General features: G+C 46.6%; 1 protein-coding gene across 11 annotated transcripts in view; it reads left to right on the forward strand.

Moving 5' to 3' along the window:
• The window catches only part of AKAP13 (A-kinase anchoring protein 13), a 1,375,395-nt gene that overhangs the window by 805,457 nt on the left and 547,547 nt on the right, over window positions 1-22,391 (forward strand). For all 11 annotated transcript variants that reach the window (XM_086958098.1, XM_086958099.1, XM_086958104.1 and 8 more), the window contains exon 12: window positions 20,135-20,505. In XM_086958098.1, coding sequence (XP_086814224.1) covers window positions 20,135-20,505 — 371 coding nt within the window. The remainder of the gene's footprint in view (window positions 1-20,134; window positions 20,506-22,391) is intronic.

The raw sequence follows: 22,391 nt of genomic DNA on the forward strand, positions 1-22,391 counted from the left end.
AAAAAGATCTGAATGACTTCAGTAAATCCATTCTTAGCATGGACACATGCCCTACCTGCATCACAAAACTCATTTTTTGTGAAGAATGTATCTTTAAAGTTCAAATTTAGCACCCTGACTTTGCTCTACCTTCAATTTTCATTGAATAGGTTTCCTTTTTATGTGTACCCCATTGTTAGAAATGGGGGTCTCTAGTTGGCAAAGGCCTGCACATTTGTCCAAGTAGAGACCCTTGTCCTTGTCAAGATAAGGGAGTTACACTCCTAAAATAACCCTTGCACACCCCTTTGGTAGCGTGGCACGAGCAGTAAGGCTAATCTTAGAGGCAGTGTGAAAGCATTTGCACATAACCAACAGTAATACAGTGTAAGCACTACAAAAGGACACCACACCAGCTTAGAAATAGCAATAATGCAAAGTGTAATACAACAGTTTAGTTGCTCCGTTAACAGTGCCCCCAATATGGATCATTGATGACACAAAAGTACCGCTTCTCACTTCGGCCCCAGTACTGCACCTCCTTGGGCCAGCACGGGCCTAGATCCGAGCCGAACCCACAGGCTTGCGCAGCAGACACAAGCGAGAGGCCGAGAGAGTGTCCCTCCACTCCCCCAACCCACCCCAGGTGGTGATCCACGTTACCTGGGCGGTTGCAACCCCACTCTCCTCTCCTCCTTCAGCGACTTGGGCCTTGATCCAGAACTCCGTCAATGGGTACGGCGAGCTCGGGCCGGCAGCTCAGCTCAGCTCCCCCGGGGCTGCCGGTCCGGTCAGCTGCTGTTTCACTCCGAGGGCCTAATCACCTGACCCTCCTTCCGGCGGTCTCCGTGAACGCCGAGACCCGCCATCAGCACTGTGGAGACTTACTTCGAATTCGGTGCACACATGACCCAGGCACTCCTCACCATCGCCTCTGGTTGCACCTCGACACGCACTCTGCGCATCCAAGATTCGCCTCTTCTCTGGTGCTCACGATGACCCGGCACTCTTCGCCAACGGCTCTGCTTGCACCTCGACATGCACCCTGCGCGTTCAAGTCTCACCTCTTCTCCCGGTAAACATGATGACCAGGCGCTCCTCAGCAACATCATGGCTGCACCACGACACGTACCCTGCGCGTCCAAGACTCACTTTTTCACTCGGTGCACACCCCAACCAGGCGCTCTTCACCAACGCCTTGGCTGCACCACAACACACACTCTGCGGGTCTGAGACTCACTTCTTCATTCGGTGCACACAACGACCAGGCGCTCCTCACCAAGGCCCTGGCTGCACCACGACACGCAATCTGAGCGTCCAAGTCTCCCCGGGCACACAACGACCAGGCGCTTGTTACCAACGCCTTGGCCTGCACCACGACACACACCATGCGCTTTCCTAGACTCCGCTAACTCCTTCCTGCCCATGATCACAAGGCACAACTTCTGAGGGTCTCAAGCTGCAAAAGCACGCGCACACCCCGTTGCTTGGGACTTCTCCTGAAACTTTTATGTTCCTCTGTTTCCAAACTTGGAGCAAACTCATCTCGGGCCCTTGGGGTAATAAGACACCGCACAAAGCACAGTCTTCTTCAAGCCGGGGGATCCAGCGCCTCCAAGGACAGTCCCAACATCCTCTCCCTTGGTTAGAACAGATCAGCCCCAGATCACGAAGCCAGGATTGGTCTTTCAACAGCAGTCTCTTCAGTTGTTCCTTCTTTAGCAGAGGTTCCTATTGACCACAGAATGGGTCCAAGCCTTTTCAGTATCATTCCATTCCAACGTTCAGAGGTTTCAGCTCTCATAGTTATACCCCTTTATGTCTTTGAAGTTTGTTTGTGCTCTGACCTCTCCCTAATTCAGTTCTGGGTGTCTCCCTCCCAGTTTCACCTTTCTCTCTTTGATACTGGGGGTCTGGATCCTTAATCACTCAGTAGGAGATGGGTCAATTGATTTATAGCACCAGCACAGGCCTTTTCACCTCCCAAGCTTCTCCTCCCCCCTACTCTTCAGATGCAGGGCAGCCTGGTGCCAACTCAACCCCTCCCTGGGTCAATACCTCTCCCAGCTCCTCTCAGCTTTCAGATCCAGACAGTCAATCCACCTTTCAGTAGAGACACACAGAAATGCTAAAGCTCAAAACTCAGCCACTTTCTAAGAGTGGTTTCTAAACACACAGTGACAAAACCACCTTCACAGAAAGATGTTTTATGACACTGTGAGTTCATACATACTAAACTTCACCTCTCCATTATAAACTTAGAGGAAACTAGTCAAATAACACCCAGTCCCCCTGCCCCCCACACCATTCTGTCCTATGGGCAGGATGACCTTTCAGCAGTGAAAAACAAAATGGAGTGTTTTTCACTCTCAGGACATAACTTACACCTTAGTATATGTCCTGCCTTGTACCTACACTGCACCCTGCCCAGGGAGTACCCAGGACCTACCACAGGGGTGCCCAATGTGTATGTAAGAGGGAAAGTAAGGCCTGACAATTGGTTGCACTTATCAGGGCACCATTCTAACTTGGCACACTGCGCACAGGCCCTACATTGCAAGCCTGAGTTTCCTTCTCCGCACGCCTTTGCATTACTAGCCCTGGCACACACAGTGCACATCACTAGGGACTTTTTTAGTAAGGCAAACCTACCAATCATGGCCAACCAATTGCCATTACACTTTACAAAGGGAACACTTGTACTTTGTCACTGATCAGCAGTGACAAAGTACCCAAAGCTTCTAATTTGGCAACTCTATGTCAGGAAAATGGTCTAGGGGGAAAGCAAAAAGTTTAGGGATCTTTAGCCAAAAAAACCAAGTCCTACAATCGCCTTTACTAAAAGATGCATCTTTAGATTCTGAGTCCAGGCAACCTTAAACTTAGTTTTCCTACCTTGTTCCCAGGGAAAGTTATGTTTATAAGATGTTATAAACAAACTTTTTCAATAGTGAAAAATTAAATGGGCTGAAATGTACTATCTAGACATACCACACATACCAGGGCATGTCCTACCTTTCACATACACTTCACCCTGCCCACAGGGGTACCTTGGGCCTGCCTTAGGGGTGTCTAACATGTAAGAAAACGGAAGGTTCGGGACTTGCAAGTGTGCGCACTTGCCCAGTCGACTTTGCAGTCCCAGACTGCACACAGGCTCTACAGTGGCAGGCCAGAGTTACATTTTACGGACTGTTTGTGTGGGTGGCACAATCCAGTGCTGCATCCTACTAACAGTGTTTGATTTACAGACCTTGGCACACGCAGTGCACTTTACTAGAGACTGACACATAAATCAAACAGGCCAATTATGGAAACACCAATCCATAACACAATTTACCACAGGAGCACTCGCACTTTAACGCTGGTCAGCAGTGGAAAAGTGCGCAGAAATACTACGCCAGCAAAAACAGAGTCAATACCGGGAGGTCAGAAAGCAAAAACTCATGGGAAACATGCCAAAAGATGCCAAGTCTAACACCCATGTTCTGAAATCAGAAAGCTTTGGCTTAAAGTTATATTGCTGGAGTATGCCATTACCAATGAAACGAGTGCACTTCAGTGTCGTAAAGGCTCCAAAAATATTACACTCCAGTTCTGTACTTCACACTTTATCTGGGAACATTGAAGATAACTGCTAGGTGTTAGATGTTAGGCCCTATGCTATTAGTTTGGCTGGTCCCATCTGCAAAATGATATGCTATAAGCTAAATTGCATTATGATCTTAGTGGATTTTAATTAGTTTAAAATTGTTCATATGCAAAGAAGACTCAATCATATATATTTATAATAGACAAAATAATTGTTGTATCTTTCTTTTTTTAATTCATGTTTTTCGAAACGAACATATTTTACAAAATTCACTTTTATATAATGATGATGTTGTTAAATGATGCATGGGAATCCCATCTTTTTCTTCAAACGTATATATACAACGTGAATGTCTGACTGTGATTGAATCAAGACGAATGACGATTAACATTTTCCAATGAGTGGGAAAAGACCACGCCTACACAGGGTGAAGTAATGTGCTATAAATTACTTGTAAAGTCACTCCCAATAAATGTGGTCAGGCTTGGAACGTGTTAGTCTCAATGACATCACTTCTTCCCACCCTTTAGTCTCACTTAGAAAGCCACTGCACTGCAACTGTGAATGGTATGCGTTCTTCTCCGCACACAAACAAACCATTTCTACTTAGCGGTCCCTCGTTCACATAGCACAGATCAGAAAACTGTTTATTTCTCGTAATTTGAGTAGGAACTTAATGATAGCCTTCAGCTACCGAAGGTAATCTTTTTATTACAGCATTATGAGGAGGTTCCAGGGTGCAACTAACCAGATGAGTGTTTGAAAAGACGCCTAGTTCGTTTGCCAATATTGGTTTTATTTATTTTTTAATCGGGATGGGTGTCTCGGTTACCTTAGAGCAGTGGTCTTAAAACTTTTTAAAGCCGCACCTCACCCTTCAGCCCCCCCCACCCCAGTGATAAAATCAAATCAATCGAGACCCACCCTCTTCACAAAAATGGGATGCATATTAGAAATGGGGTGGGGTTATTGAAGAATATTCCGAGCACCTTCCTTTTTGACACATACTCCCAGCTAGGATATCAATAACAAAAGATGTTAGTGATGGCCTATCACAGAGCAATTACTGCCGCTCATTTATTCCCCTCCTAAAACAAAGCACTGCTTTCAGCATAATGCTTCTTTTGATCAGAGCCTGGCGCCCACCCTCGGTCCCCCCCCCCCTTCACCCAAGGATCACTTGTGGCCCGCCAAGGGCGCCCCCCCCCCCCCCCCCCCCCCCCCAGTTTGAAGAACCCTGCCTGCTGTCGATTTATTGCTTGTATTAATTTTCAAGTAGTATCTATAGTATCTAGTAAAATACCCGGTAATAAATGGTGTTTCCCAGAAAGCATAGCCTATAAGAAGCAGAGGCCAACCATCAGAAGAGAATTGAGCGTTTGTTCTACGCTAGCTTGCAATTCTCAACCCACATTAACTCTCATAAGTCTTCGGCGCTCACTTTTGATGTGATTGACATATCACCTTCATTGTTTTGAGTGTGATCTATGCAAGCCTTCAGAATTAGGGTATAATCTCACCCATGTAACTAAATCTGCCCGGCTGTTCAAATGTAGGAAACGTGAATAAAATCCTACATTTGTAGAGTAAATTGGGCAGACAATCTTGACATGTGACTGAAGTTGTCTGGAAAGTCAAAGTATGATAACCAGATTAGTTCTATTGAACTAACTCTTTTGAACAGTGTACTCCAAAGCTGTCCTCACAACTGGAAGGAGACACTGTCTGCCCCTTACCCCAATAGGTATTGTGTCCTGGTAGGGTTTTGTCCTTCAAGGAGTGTCTCTACTACAGTATTTACATGGCTCGCCTCCACTTTCCTCTCATACTATTTAAAAATAGTTCTACCACAAGTAGGTCTGCTGAGCCAGGAAGAATAGGAAAAACCTTCATACACAGTTGCTAATTGTGTGCACTGGTACCCTTTGCTGTACGTGAAGTTTCAAACCATGCAAACCAAATATCTCAGTTGTTTGAATTAAATATTGCTCCCCTGATGCCAACTGATTTTCTACATGGACATATATGCCCTCTTTTTCTCACACATCAAAAACTATTTCTTGGCTTTTCGGTATCTTTAGCATTTGAAAGCTGGTCATATTTTAAGGCAAAGCTTGATAGCTGCCTAGCAACACCAATCATTTGAACACAAAAGGGTGCCAAATTGGAATAAAATGCTGCGAAGTATACTTTATGCGCAGGTAAACGGAGTGCTTAAATGGAAAAAGGTAGTTTTGCCTGGTACCCTAGAAATCCTTTCACCAGAGCTGTTTTTTATTACCTCTTATAACAGAAGGTCATCTGGTGTGTGCTTCAGTTAAGAACTCAACATCAATGAAGAGGTGACTGTTACTACATTCGCATTTGTAATATGTATTTACACGCCAATCCTGCAAAGAGACTGTAGATAAACTCAATGTAGCTCAAAATAGTAGTATGCTGCATCCCTTGTGAATGCCAGCAATGAGAAGGTGTATGATGGCTGCAGTTATTGCAATTAATTGTTTTATTCTTGTTACTCATTCTGTGGTTTGATATTAATTGCATGTGTACCAGTTTGCTGCTCATGATCCCCACACAGAGGTGGAGATTCATAGTTTAAAATGTTCCCTGCTTCTGAGGGACCATACTTGGCAACCCTGATTACGAGATGCGAGGCGAGGCCACTGATCACCGCCCCATCCTAGTAACTTGTTTTCAGACCCATACCAGTCTGATAATAAAACTGTTTAGGTCAGGTTCGCCGGGGAGTTTGAACCATCCTGTGATAAGATGAACAAGCATTTACAATGCAACGGTCTCGCCTTCGGAAAAGTTGGAGCTTTTGGCATTGTAAATGGCAAACTTCTTATTTATGTGTTGGCTTTGAAAACAGATAAATAAATGGCATTGTCATTTACAATACCTCACAATTTTAAACTTAAATGTTGGTCTATTAAGAAAGACAGCCGTTCCACTAATGCAAAAATGTAATTATAAAAAGAGGCGTTGGGATTTTAATATCAGTCCCCAAACCCTTAATATTGTGTACATACTGCTGGAGAACAATAGTTACATCTAAAGTTTAGAGACAAAATTACTACATTAAGGCGCCTAATTCTAGCTCTACACCTTGGTTCCTTACAGATCTAGAGATGCTAGAGTTCTGGAGTGCCTTTGCAAACATTTGTCACTGAAAATAGCCAAAGTTGTCGATGCAGGGGTGAACCAGTAGAGCGTATAGACGGGCAAGCAGGAGGCAAAAGCTAGTGCTTCCGAGCAAGTAAGGTGACATTAAAGGATGCAGGAATCAGGAACGCTCATTTAATTATTTTATTAACAATCAATAACAGAAAATACATCAACAGCAGTATAAAGAAATAAACAGCAATCGTAGCAGAAAACAGAGGTCACTTGCTTGAAAAGGTGCAATATGGTTTATAGGATCGAAGGGGGGACAGAACGGGACCAGTATACAATACAAGTATACAATGCAATGTACAAACAAAACAAAGTGCCACTAGTGAGGATGGGCTATTAGAGGCAAGATGGGTCTTTTTAAAAACACTCAAGTGTAGAGAAGTACACGGCTACAAAAGAAAGTCTGTCTAACCAAGAGTGGCAAACTGCGATTCAGGATAATTTACAAGCATCCACGTGACATCAGAGTAACTGGGGCAATTTTTAGAATCCTACGGGTGCCGCTAACACCTTAGGTACATAATCCACCCTGCTCCTTGTACAAGACTAGATATTCACAGGTCCAATGTTATTCAAACCATGTGCAACAATGTACAAACGATGAAGTTCCTTGCAGAACGCTGTTTAAAGTTCCAAGCCTCTTATTTATTACAGAACCGAACTTTCAGGTGACAGTTTAATGCATTCTAGGTATTGTTGTCTTTGGTTGCCTCCAGTGAACTAATTGGACTATTACACCAGATAGCAAATATCTGAAGCTTAAAAACCCATTCTGAAAACAGTGACCATCATGATATTGTGCGAGTTGGCCACCCTAACAAGGAGACACTATATATCTAAAAATCGCATAGTAGTAAACCGCTGAACTTACGCATCTGATACTCTTGTCTATATCTGTTAAAATCTTCAATTAAATAATCGTATTCGCACTATCACATGCACATTTACTCTTGCTATAAATAATAAGCGTTGGACAAATATACCAAACGATCAGGCACCATCGATTCCACCTTTATGACACCATTACACAGATTCTATTAAATAAAAGAAACCACACTACCAATGACAAGCGCGTGGGAAAGGAAACTCACAATTACCATACATAAAGTAAAGAACCCGAGCATGTTTACGGAAGGCATCCATTCCACCCTGTATTCCTCCTTATATATGCAAATGCCACTGCCTATTACCTACACTACCAGACCGTTTAATTGCTCCCTCCCCTCCCGCACGCCGCCCCTCAACGTGACATTTAGTCCTATTCTAGTTCGCTGACACGTCTCATTTACTGTATCAAACAAGAAGAGAGTGTCATGCGCAACAAAATCTGTGTATGAACACTGAGGCAAAGACTGTAAGAAAAACCCTTTTAAGAACACACTGGAAATCTTTTAGGGATTTATTGGAAGCCCTCACTCACCAACCTGGTTGGTGACATGCTTCATCATCGGGCCCACCAGGAGAAGCCGAATGCCTCCCTGGTGTGCTACAACGCCAGGTTACTGCGGAGCTGGTTGTTGTGACAGTGATGTGAAAAAGTGATTTAAAAATGTCTAAAACTGTACCAAACAAACATTTTATTCATTGGTCAGTTCGACATGGTTAAATGATATGTGTGTGAAAGCTGCCATGAATTATGATGGAAGTTTCCACTTATAGTGGGGTCGACATGTTTCTGCCCGTCTAAGTGTATGATTTACTGGGCATTCTTCAGGACCGTGTTGCGTATACCTCGGCGGAATGGGCGCGCTAAGGCCCACCCTAACCAGAGGACGTGAAAGTTAAAATAGAAATAATGGTGTAAAAATAACAAGTGCAAGAAAACAAACCACAAGTTTTGGGAATTACCTCAGTTATGAGGAACCTGTGTAGTCTGGAACGACAAAAGGACGTACAAACATATAAGACAAACATAAACATTATGCTCTTGGAATAAGAATGTTTCCTGCAAGGTCAGTCTCTACAACATAGTGCTGTATACTGGTCTGGAAGTGGTGCCATAGGTTATATGTTAGTGCAAGAAACGCTGTATGGTTGCCCAAGAGGGCAAGAAGCGTTATTATTCCTTAAGGTGGGCAGTCGCTCACCGACAAATAAAAATCCACTTTCTTACAGGATTCAACTAAGTGCTTTGTGAATACTCTGATCCTCCATACTATCAAACCTGAAGGTCTTTCACATTTCTTTGTAATTGAAAGGATGCACCACCCTCCCCCTGTCACCACACACATACACACAAAAACGCCAGAAACGATCAAGGCCAATAAATGACCCTGGCTTTAATTTTAGGGTTGGTGCATAACTAGTTGGGGGATGAAGCTTCCTTGGCTCCTGAGGGTCCTTGGTGCCCAAACCCTCTCATGTTACCTCCAGTCTGTCCCACACAGACTGGAGGTCTGAGTGAGAGCTCGTGGGAAGCCCCGTCCCATTTCCCCACCACTCTGTAAACGCACCTCCTGGTGCACTACTGGTTGGGGGATGAAGTCCCCTTGAACGCTGAGACGACTCGGGGGCCAACAACCTCTCTAGATAACTCCAGTAAGTCCCACACAGACAGTTTCTGAGAGCTCGTGGGTGGCCCACACCGTTTTTCACCACTTTTTTAAACTTTGAAATTTACTTTAAAAAAATCAAAGGTTACAGAGACGTTATTGTTAGGCTCACATTTCACTCGTACAAAATCATTGCGATTGAGCAGTTCTAGTTACCTGAGCTAACTATACCTTATGCCCACCGAATGCACTGCTTATGACCTCACATATTACATCACTCATGACATGGTCAGTGACATCACTGATGACACATCAAATTAAATCACTGATATTATCCACATAAACACTAAAACACCCACTCACACCTCCATTTAACTAAACACACAACCACTCTCCTATCCATTCACAAACCCTACAAATACTCATGCGCCCATTCACTCGAGGCACTCGCACACCTACTCACTCGAGACACCCACTCACTCACTCATACAGGCACTCACACACTCATACAGGCACTCACACAACCACTCACTCGCCCATACAGCTATTTATACAACCAGTCACTCACCCATATAGCCACTCACACAGCCACACACTCACCCTTACAGCTGCTCACACCAATTTATTGAACCATAGATTCACTCACACGCCCATATAGCCTCTCAATGCAGCCACTCACCCATATTAGTACACACACATCCACACAACCACTTACATACACTGCCACTATTCTATAGCACTAAATCTACTCAATCATGCATACAGTTGTTCACACAGACACTCTCCACTACAACCACCCACACACCAACTCACTTAACCAAACACTCACTCAATCAGCCACTCCCTCACCCATACAGCCACTTATACCCCCATTTAGTCACTCATATAGCCATTCAGACACCCACCCACTCACCCATACAGCCATTCAGACACCCACCCACTCACCCATACAGCCATTGGCACATCCACTCCCTCACCAGCATAGTTACTCACACACCCACTTACCCACACAGCTGCTCAGATAACTACTTATACGCCTATACAGCCACTCCCTCACCCATAAAGCCACTCCCACAAAACCAGTGACTCACTCACACGCCCACAAAGCCACTCTCACACCCATACAAACACTCGGATACCCAATGTCTTAACCAGTCACACACTTACAGACCTAGTCAGAAAATCACTCTCGTCCATACAGTCACTCATGCATGCACTCTGACACCCATACAGCCACACACTGATACAGTCCAATTTCCACAGTCTAATCCTAAAATGTTGATTTAAAGGACTGTTGTGTTATGAATTTAGTTTCTGTAATTCAGGAAACCTTAGTTTTCCTTTTTACCAAAATCTCAATATTTAAGTGCAAACACTCATCAGATCAACACATTGATTTGTAGTGGATTTATATTTCCTCTATCTCTGCGTAAGCATAAAGTAATGTCAACATGTTTATATCAATGCAAGTTCCCTTCTGTTGTTTGATGAATGGATTCCCATGCTTATTAGTTGCAAATATTTTGACTATGCTTGATTTTTAATTGGGGGTTGCATACTTCTTATCTTAATGCAATGGAACTGATCATGGAAGTACCTAAACATTAGTTTGTCTGAAAATGTACTGGGACCAGTTCTCAGATAGTGCTTCGGTAAATCGGTATATTTCAAAAATTGGGTAAATCTGAATATGTCAAAAATTGGGTAATCAATTAATCAATCAATCAGGAACATTTATAGAGTGCGCTACTCACCCGCAAGGGTCTCAAGACCAGATGATGTTGAGGTTGTGCTTGCGTGCGATGGCTGAGAGGGGGCTCATGTAGACATTGAAGAGGGTGGGGCTGAGCGAGGAGCCTTGGGGTACGCCGCAGATGATCTAAGTGGCCGCTGCGCGGAAGGGCGGGAGACGGACTCTTTGGGTTTTGTCGGAGAGGAAGGAGGTGATCCATCCCAGGGCCTTTCCATGGATCCCGGCGTGGTGGAGGCGGGTTGTCAGGGTGCGGTGGCAGACCGTGTCGAAAGCAGCCGATAGGTCGAGGAGGATGAGGGCGGCAGTTTCCCCGTTGTCAAGCAGGGTCCTGATGTCGTCGGTGGCTGCGATGAGGGTGGTCTCGGTGCTGTGGTTCGCTCGGCATCCGGACTGTGATGGGTCGAGGTAGCCGTACGTCTCCAGGAAGGCGGTCAGCTGAATGTTGACAGTTTTCTCGATGACTTTTGCGGGGAAGGGGAGGAGCGAGATGAGGCGGAAGTTCTTGAGGTCTGTGGGGTCTGCGGTGGGTTTCTTCAGGAGGGCGCTGATCTCCGCATGCATCCAGCTCTCCGGGAAGGTGGCGGATGCGAAGGAGTTGTTAATGATGTCCCGGAGTTGAGGTGCTTTGTTGAAGATGTGGTGTGGGCAGGGGTCGGCTGGGTAGCCTGAGTGGATGGTGTTCATCAAGAAGGTGGTGTCTTCCCTGCTGACGGGGGTCTAGGTGCAGAGGGTGGTGGTGGGGGGCGCTGCCTGGTCTGAGCGCCGAAGCTGTCGTGTATATCGGCGATCTTGCGGTGGAAGAACGTGGCGGGTGAGTCGCAGAGGTCTTGCAATGGCGTGATGTCGTTGTTGCTGGGGTTGGGGTTGGAGAGCTCTTTAACCATGCTAAAGAGTTCCATGCTGTTGTGGGTGTTGTTGTCCAGTCGTTCTCTGAAAGATGACTGTTTGGTGGTGCGGATCAGCTGGTGGTGTTTGCGGATGGCGTTCTTGAGGGCTGTCATGTTTTCCGTTGGTCGTGGCACCAGGCTTTCTCGAGGGCACAGCAGGTTTTCTTGGAGTCTTTGAGGTCGTTGGTGAACCATGAGACTTTCTTGCTTTTTGGGTTGTTTGGAGGGTTCTTCAGTGGTGCAAAGGCATCAGCGCAGTCGGTGATCCACTGTGCGAGGTTGCGGGCCTCTTCGTTGGGGTCCGTAGTGTTGGTGGGTGGGTTTTGGCTCAGGGAGGTGGTAAGCTGGTCGGTGGTGATTTTGCTCCAGCATCTTCAGGGGGCTTGTTGCGGGCGGTGGTGGGTCATGGCTTTCCTGAAGTTGAAATGGACCCAGCTGTGATAGGTCCAGTGAAGTTCGGCGGCGTGGCTGAAGGAGATGTGGTTGCTGGAGGAGAAGACTGGGTTGAGCGTGTGGCCGGCGTAGTGGGTGGGGGTGTTGACCAGTTGCTTGAATCCGAGGCTGGCGAGGTTGTCTAGCAGGGAGGTGGTGTTGTTGTCCTTGTTGTTCTCCAGGTGGAAGTTGAGGTCCCCTAGGAGGATGTAGTCGGAGGAGGCAAGAGCGAGCGGGCTGATGAAGTCTGCGATGGCTTCGCTGAAATGTGTGCGTGGTCCCGGGGGTCTGTAGATGAGGGTATCGCTGAGGGTGGTCTTGGGGTCGGTGTGTATCTGGAAGTGAAGGTGCTCGTTGGCGGTGAGGGTGTCGTCGGTGTTGGTCGTGATGCGGATGGTGTTTCTGTAGACCATGGCGATGCCACCTCCGGCTTGGTTGACAGAGTCCCTCCGGGTGATCTTGTAGCCGTCCGGGATGGCTATGGCAATGTCGGGGCTGAGGAGGCGTTCATCCAGGTTTCCGTGAGGAAAGCGACGTCCGGTGCTGTTGTGTCAAGGAGGTCCCAGAGTTCGACGGAGTGTTTTTGGACGGAGCGGGTGTTGAGCAGGATGCACTCGAGATGGTTGTTGTTGGCGCCTGTTCTGGCGGGCGCGGTGCAGGTCCGAGGGCAGGTGAATTTGCAGGCATGGCAGATGAAGGCTCAGTGGGTGCGTTTCGGGGTAGCTCGGTAACAGGCTGGCTGTCGGCTGGTGTTGAGTGCGAGGAGGGTGGCGGCGTCGTATTTCCGTCGGGTGGGCTGGCTCCGGCAGGGATCCTGGCACTGGGCGCGATCCAGGTGCAGACAGGCTTGCCTTAGGCGCGCCTTCGGTGCGCCAGCGGCGCGCCCGTTGCACACGCCCACTGTGCGGCCTCCATTTAAGTTGGTAGTGGGAAGGAGGAGCAGCTGGAAGAGGGGGACGGGGTGCCGAATGGGACAGCGGGGGGCGAGGATGCAGCGGCGGGAAGGTGGAACGGAGGACAACAGGGGATGGGGACACGAGGGCACAGGCAGCAAAACGAAGGGGACACCAGGGAGCAGGGGCACAGTAGAAAAACGGGGGGAGAGGGGTCACAAGGGCACAGGCAGCAAAAAACGAAGGGGACACCAGGGAGCAGGGGCACAGAAGAAAAACGGGGGGAGAGGGATCACAAGGGCACAGGCAGCAAAAACAAAGGGGACACCAGGGAGCAGGGGCACAGAAGAAAAAACCGGGGAGAGGGGTCACAAGGGCACAGGCAGCAGAGCGAGGGAGGCTACAGGCACAGAGGACTTACTCGACAGCAGCAGCAGCGAGGGCACTGTCAGGAGGACCGTGTGGCAGCTGGGGGGCGACCTACCTACTGGCAGAGTCTCAGTTAACAGTTTTAGCAAACTGCTTGACTTTTTTATGGGGTAAGGTGTAATATTGTCACAATCTTGCTACTTCTTTCCTCAGAAAATAATTTAGTTTTACACACTTTCCACATGTTGGATGAATGTCAAGTCATGGTATTTTTAGATCACACTTGTTTAGAGTATGATTAAGTGAAAAGCAAAAGGTTATATTTGATTTCATTTTAAAGTAAGTTTACATTCCTGATGATCCTCTCCTTCTCCCACCTAGCCACAGATTTACCTGACTATCAATTATGTCCACAGGCAGTGCCCATCACCATATATACACCAGGTGAATTTCTTACACCATAGTTACATTGCTAAATTAAAGTGCAGTCCCAATTCCCACTGTACTACATATGCAGCCCTTCTCTTGACACTCATAACTTGGTTAACTGACCAGGCAATGCGACAACAAAAAAGAGATATATATTTATATATATATAGATATATATATATACTAATATATATATATATTTATCACACCGTGGTTATGGTTGAAATGCATTACCAACTGCCGAAATAAACCGCTAAACGTAACCCAAGCGTGTTGAGTCCTGTTTGTGTAGGAGGATCGGGAAGTTGATTGATATATATATATATTTCTAGCCACAGATTCCCTACCTTAGTATTGTCTCCAGGTGTCAGACTGGATCTGGAAAGCAGTACCCCTGCGCGTTGGTAAGTGGCGTTGTTCGGCTCTATGTGGCGTTGATGTCAACCACTCCAAAAGTCACGTCCACGGTGCCTATGTAGGTGCCACCCCAGCGCGCTGACATTACTTCTTCTCTTTCTGTGCCAGTCAGCACAGATCCGAAGTGAACATCCCCAGTCACTTTTTTGACTGACCTTTTTGAGATTTTCACCTGGTGTGGCAGGTATGTCAGATATGAAGACCGGCTTCCAGCTCTGCAATGCCTATCTTTGATGGAGATTGGTGACATCTTGTTTGCCTCTATCGCCTCTCGAATTCGACAACAACATGAAGACCTGCATCGACTGCCGCGCTATGCACCAGAAGGTCTTAAGGTAGAGCTCCCTCAAGCTCCTTGCTACTCCATATGCAATTCTGCGATGGTCTTAATCCCTTGCCAAGAGGAAGGGTCCAGGATCTGTTGCGGAGCTCAAGATCCTTGTCGCACTTGAGGTCATCTTCGGGTAGTTCCTACCACAAGAAAAAGAGTAAGGAGTCAGAGGTCTTTGACTTCACCCCGTCATTTAAAGTCATCCAACGAGTTGAGGTAGCATTGTCATTTGAGGACTGGCTCCTGGGTTCAGCCTGGGCCGGCTTCATTCCTCTTCGAATCCCGCCCAATTCCATGAGTTCTATGAGGCCATGCACCTCATATTTGGGCAGCCCGGATCTGCTAGTGCATATTTGGGCCCCACAGGTTCAGGAGGGGCCCCCACTGGCTCTCCTCTGGCGGTTCTGCCCCCGCTCCAGTCGGGCCCCTCAGACCCACTGATGGATCTGGACTGTCATCAGTTGTCCCGCCTATACATTTTCCGGTGCCAGTCCTGATGCCTGTGCTCTCAATTCCATCTCTATTCTCATTCCCAACCCTTATAAATACCACCCTCTAGATCCGATTATGGACTGGTATAAGGATTTCGCGGATGCCAGCGGAAGGACACCTCTTCAGATACTGGCATGGTCTTTCATCCTACCATGACAAGGGAGGAGGGGGCCTCATATGCTATGTTGGTGAGAAGGGTCGCTCGAGGTCCTGAACCTTAGTCTACCCTCAGTGGCAGGTAAGACTAACGTTTTGACGAAGACGCTAAAGCTGTGAGTGACCCACTCAGTGCCGCTTTTCCCATTTAATGAAGCCCTCACTTGGTCCAAACCCAGCACAGGGGCTCCTGTGAACAGGACGATTGCCCGTCTCCACTGCCCCTCACCCCCAGGACTACAAATTCTTTACACAGCACCTTATCCCGGAGAGCTTGGTGGGCCAAGCTTCCACCTCCATGTATGCCCTGGCACATTCCCTACTACTCCACTGGATAGGGAGTTTAAGCAACTGGACACCTTAGGAAAGAAAATGTTTTATTTTACCAGCCTGGCACTGCTGCCCGTGAACACTGTGTGCCTTTTGGACTGTTACACTCATGCTCTGTGGGAATCAGTGGCACAGGTGCTGCCCATAGTTCTAGAGTAGGCCTGGGCCACACTTTCCCAAGCTACCGCAGATGGGAGTGATGCAGCCAAGTTCATGATCCGATGTGGGCCGGAAATGATTCTCTCACTGGGCAGAGCGGTTTCTTCGTCCTTCGCCTTGCGCCTCCTTGCCTGGCTGATGACAACTGGCATTTCTGGGATTACCAAGTGTCGTGTATGGACATGCCCTTTGATGGCTCCTATCTCTTCTGGATAAAAGGCGGACTCGGCGCAGGAGCGCTTTCAGGAACAGCAGGGCTACGGCCAGATACTTGGGTCTTTCCATGGCCCCTTTCAGCCCCAGTTAATTTTTCACTTCTTTTGTGGCCATAGAAGGGGCTGTGAGGTGTGTCTTTACACACCCAGCCACCAACCCACCCTTTGCATTTCCGAGGATGCTGTACCCACAGGCCCCGTGGTTTGGACAGCCAGCGTTCAGGCCTCTCCACCACCCCCGGCAGCCACAGCCTCCAAACCCCATTAGTTTGTTCTCTCATCATCATGGGCACCCACTGAGAGACTGGATTCACCATCACCTGTCTGATTGTATGTCAACAATATCAGACCGCTGGTTTTCTTTAAATAGTCCAAAGGGGCTACTCCCTCCCCTTCGTATCCTCCTCCACCCATGCCACCCACTTGCGACAAGCTGACAAGGGATCACCTCTCCTTGCTCTGCCAGGAAGTGAAGGCTTTCTTGGCCGAGGGAGCTATAGAGAGAGTGCCGACACCAGAAGTAGGGTGTGGTTGTTATTCACGCTACTTTCTTGTGCCCAAGAAGGATGGAGGCCTTTGTCCTATACTAGACCTGCACTCTATCGTTGACTTGCGACCTCTCAATTACTTCCTTAAGAAGGGTGAGCTCAAAATGCTCACACTTGCTCAAGTCCGGTCTGCCCTCGACCCAGTAGACTAGATGGTAGCTTTGGACTTGCAGGACGAATATTACCATAGTCCAGTCCTGCCTACTCACAGGCGTTACCTGTGGTTTGCTGTGGGCAGTCTTTTCGGTTTGCTGTGCTTCCTTTTGGCCTTGCCAGCGCCCCTCGGGGTTCACCAAGGTGACAGCGGTAATTTCAGCTCATCTGCAGAGATCAGGGGTGGCAACTTCCCACATCTCGACAACCCGCTGTTAAAGGCGGACTCCCCCCAGCCGTCGTCTCCCACCTTCAGACTTCGGCAGATCTCCTGCATTTGATAGGGATCACTATCAACATGCTTAAGTCACACCTGACTCCATCACAGACACTCCTTTTCATCGGAGCTGTTCTGTGCATGGTGTGGTTTTGGGCCTGTACTCCCGAATGTTGAGTTTAGGCTATAATACTGATTTTCCAGCCTCTATCCTGGATTTCGTTGAGACCGACAGTGAGGCTACTGGGCCTAATGGCCTCCTGCATCCTGCTTGTGACACATGGCTCCTAGCATATGTGGGTTCTGTGGTGGGATCTGAAGTTACAGTGTGCGAAGCATCTGGGGAATCTGAATGACATAGTCTAGACCTTGAAAAAAACTGCAAAAGATCTACAGTGGTGGTTAACGAATTGCGATTGGGTCAGTGGCAGACCCCCTCACTTCCCGAACCACATCTCACAGTGCCGACAAATGCACCAGTCCTGGGATGGGACGGCCAACTTGGAGAGGTGGAGATCAAAGGCCTCTGGTGAAAACCTGACTCTTCATCCATCTTATGGAGCTCTAGACAATCCGACTGTCATTAAAAACCTTTCTGCCCTTCATCAAGGTAAGGCTAGTGCAGGTGTTCACAGGCAATACCATTGCCAAATAATAATGCAAGAAACAGGGTGGGGCTGGGTTGTGGAAGCTTTGTCAAGAGGCCCTGCATCTCTGGACATGGCTTGCAAGTCAGGGCAAATCCTTGGTGGTCAACACCTGGTGATCCTCTGGACGTCAGGGCAGACAAACTCATCCACAGATGCCTAGTGGATCATAAAGTCATCTTAATCCAGAAGTGGTGTAAGGTCTCTTTAAGCAGTGGGAGAACCTTTGTTAAATATGTTCGCCACTGCAGCGAGCGTGCTTTGTCAGCAGTTCTGTGCGCTGGAGTTTCCAAGACTGCTCTCGCTCAGAGACGCTTTTCATCTCAAATGGAGCTCAGGCCTCCCGTATGCCTTTCCACCCATTCCACTTCTGCCTAGAGTTCTCAAGACGATCAGGGTTAATCTGGCCCATCATTATGGCTCTGGACTTGGCTGGGAGAGTTTGCTACCCTGAGCTGTAGAACATGGCCATCCGTCCCCTGATGAGGCTGCCACAACAGGAGGATCTTCTGTCGCAGCAGCAGGGGAGAGTTCTCCACCCAAACCTGTCAACACTACAAACCTGTCAACACTCCACTTTCATGCATGGAGATTGAGTGGTGACATTTGACAGCTTTTGACCATAGTCTTATCCTGGCATCCAGGCATCCCTCATCCAAGACAGTATATGCCTGCTCAAGTGTACAGAGAAACAGGTTGACCCTATTTCTGCTCCCCTGTCTCAGGTCCTTCTCTTTATCCTTTCCCTTGCCCAGCAAGTTTCTGGTCTGTACATCTTAAAGGGCGTTCTTTATGCCTTCTCAGCCTTTCTTCAGTTGCCTGATCTGCCTTCCTCCTTCAAATCCCCTGTTGTACATAGGTTCTTAAAAGGTTTGCTACACGTTTCCTCCTTCACCCTTCATCATGCCTTAGTGGGACCTTAATCTAGTCCTAATCTTTTTGATTTGCGCTCCTTTTGAACAATTCTCAGGCTCCTTATCATCAAGACTGCCTTCCTGGTGACAATAACATAAATCCGGAGGGTCAGTATCATCAGAGCATCCATACCAGAGTATCTACCTAGAGAAAAAGTTTCTTCGCATTAGAGCTAACTTTTTGGCCAAACTTGCCACTTCTTTTCATGTAGGCCAGTCCATAACACTGCCTACCTTTTATGGTCCCCCGCATCCCTGTACATAGGAGGAGCGACTTTGATGATTGAACCCAAAAAGAACATTGTCATTATACCTTGACCTCATGATTGAGTTCAGGGTGGATGACCAACTTTTCGTGGGGTATGTCGAAGTGAAGATGTGAAAGGCCGGTCAGAAGCAGACCGCCTTTTGATAGATCATGCTCTGCATTAACATTCCCTTTGCAATGGCCAGGAAGCACCAGCCTGAGGGTTTGTCTCCTCATTCCACCAGAGCTAAGGCTGCGACCGCTGCATCAGCATGCAGGGGTTCCAGTCCTAGATATCTGACAGGTAGCAACTTTGACTTCTCTACACACATTCACAAAGCATTATTGCCTTTACAGTTGGTACGGGCACCTTGCTTGTTTGGTCCTGCAGGACCTTCTAGTGTGAATCAGTTTCGCAGACCCACCTGAGGTTAGGAATCTCTATCAGACGAACAACTTACTTACTTTTGGTAAAGCTTTAACTGGTAGAAACTTCATGTAGCTGAAGAGTCCTTACCAACTCACTCATCCTCTACTCTCTTCTAATGAAATTCTAGGGACAGGACAGTTTCCTTTTTAGGGTCAGTGTTCTTCGCGGCTCCACGCTCCTGGCATGGAAAGTTGCGAAAACAAATTGCCGCCAACGTGCGTAGGTGGCCCTGTATAGGCACTGCGCACGTCACTTCCAGCACCATTGACTCTACACAGAGCCAAATGACACCATCTACAGACGTGCAGGGTACTGCTCACTAAGCAGTTTCAGGATCCAGTCTGACACCTGGAGATATTTCTGAGGTAAGGAATCTGCAGCTAGATGGAGTCTCTGCCAGATAAGGCGTTACCCAAGGAAGTTAAGTTGTTCATTAGGCAGATTCTGCCAGTTACCCTGTTATTCCATGGGTTTTAATGCTGCCCATTAGGTAAAGCACTGTAAGTTATCTATTATTCAGGGTGGCACAACATTAAGGAAGCATGATTTTGCTTTTGTTAGTATTGCTCAATATATTTCTACATGTATGACACCTTTAAAATAATCCCGCAAAAGAACTTGCTAACACGTTTATTCAAATGATTGTGCATGATTTAGAATATGATCGGTTCAATTCTTGGGCATCTTTATTTTATGAGATTTTAAATTGTTTCTGTCTTATATATATTTACAAAGTACTACTATGTTTTGACCACTAGAGTTTGTGATGTTGCTGAGAAAGCCACATTAAACTTGTTGAATTTCTTTCCCAAAAATGACATTTCATTTGCATTTTCAAACTTTCATATTTACGTTTGACTAATCCATTACAGCCTGACGAGGAGCATTCGCCATGTGATAGCACAAGCTCCAGCTCTTCTGCGGATGACGCAACATCTCTGGAAAGAACCTCATCTCGTGGAAGTGACATTTCGCTTCCTCGTAAACTTAACACGGAAAAGCAGACAAACCGACACAGTCTGGAAAGCAGTGCTAGTAGCACAGCAGCCACAGCTGCTGAGGAGCAGGACAATGAAGATGCTGAACCAGCAGAAATGGAAGGAGAAGAGATGGACAGTATCACTGAGGTGCCTGTGCAAGTATCGCTTTCAAGAAATTCTCTACGTTCACTTTCCCCCTTCCGACGGCACAGTTGGGGACCAGGGAAAAACACAGGAGCTGACACAGAAATCAATCAGAGAAGGTAAGTATCATTTAGTTAACACCATTACTTGATTTTCCAAATGTGACACTTGTAGTCAAATGAAAAATTGTATTCTTAAACTAATTGCAATATATTTTATCTTGTGGGATTAGAAATGTCGCTGAAATATGTTTTGGGTCTGTAAGATAGTTTATTTCCAGAAATAATTTCATTGACCTTGTTAATTCTGGTCTACATATATTAACCGAAGTCAGCACATGTAGGAATTTATGACAGCATTTTGCATTGCAGCTGTTGCATCCGACCAGATAGGTCTGCAATGATTAGCACAAGGTCCTCCATTTCCAATAGCTGTCTCATAATTATTTTAGTTAAAGAAAAGCATCATAATTCATTTTCTCCTGCCTTGGTTGTATCCCACCCAACACACTAAAGGTGATGGGAAGAAGGTTTGTAATAAGTCTGACTACTGGCAATCGCTCCAGCCCATTGTTCTTTTGACCATTGTGACACCTCAGTGTGGACACGGCCATATGCAAATCAGTGTTGACCCTGCTCTAGTAGGTCCAGCCCTAATTGCCAGGCCATGTCCTCCCTGAACCAGAACATTAGCAACCCTTAACGTTTTTCTCCCTTATTGGGGCTAGTCAGTCAGGTGTGGGTTGGTACCAGTGGCACAGTGAGCATGGAAGCCATCTCAGTGCATATACCCTTAGCACTTGGGGATGTACATCAAACATACTAATGGTGTTGGGTATAAGAACTATGGGTTGCAATGCTACCGCAAGTGATTGGCAATATTGACTTTTTGCAAGAATTCCTCCGATCACATTTTGTGTGTTTATGCCCATCAATACCCAACCTTTCCTGATCCCATTTAAATCTGATTAGTATTTTGATTCATTTTACCAATTCCTTTTATATGTTGGTGCTCTTGAGAAGCATCCTTGTGGCCCTTTTCCGTTTCCAGCACTTCTTCCATTAAAACTCTGTAAGCGCCAGGGGCACGGGTCTGAGGCCCCTAGATGCAGGTCCCTGAATGCCTTCATGATCTTCAGCATGTCCTATGATGAAGGAGGCTGAAAGAGAACCACCACAGTATTAATCAGAAACAAATAGCCTTCAACTTTAATGACGTGTTTCTCCTCCCTGAGACAAAAACAAATATGAAGAAGTTGCTGGTGACTGAGTGGTATAGAGGTTGGCGTCCGTGAACCTTCTACCCATCAAGCCTTCTAGAATGAAGCAACTTGACGTGAGATAAATCCACATTCAAGGTTCTGCCTTCAGTAATTCCATCAGCTCCATGTCGAGCATGAAGATGTGAGATGTCCTGATTTTTTCAAAGGGTGAAAGACGTGCCAGTTCCTTAACTATTACGGATGTGTTAGTACTCTAAAGAAAATACGGACATGGAGCTTGGCATACCCACTCCATAAATGGGTGCCCTTTGAGGCTTCTGCAAGCTTTTAAGAATAAAACGTAAAGAAATTAGACTATCCATTGAGGTCCATGAATGACACAGCACAAAGTCAGTTTTTGTTGCGATGGGGGAAAAGATTTATGCTACATACTGTTTACAAATCATGCTTTACTTTATTCTGAATGTATTTGACAAACTACAAGTGCTGTTTTGATACTAATTTAGAACACCTAAAATGTGAGCTTTAGTGGTACACAGCACTGGGTTTTAGCCTGTTGACTTTTGTGGACCCCTACTTAATCATTGCTCAAACCCTGGACACCCACTGAATAATTATAGGAATTTGGGGACCAACAGTAAAGTATTTGTTGGATCTGTGGACCTGGCCTAACCAATTTCAAATATTTGAATTGCAAAACAATACACAAAAATACGGCAACAAGTATTAATAAAAATGAAAAGCACAAATCATGAAATATTTTGTTTAATTCACAAATAGCAA

Source organism: Lissotriton vulgaris, chromosome 2_1 (genome assembly GCF_964263255.1).
Source record: "Lissotriton vulgaris chromosome 2_1, aLisVul1.2, whole genome shotgun sequence".
NCBI lineage: Eukaryota > Metazoa > Chordata > Amphibia > Caudata > Salamandridae > Lissotriton > Lissotriton vulgaris.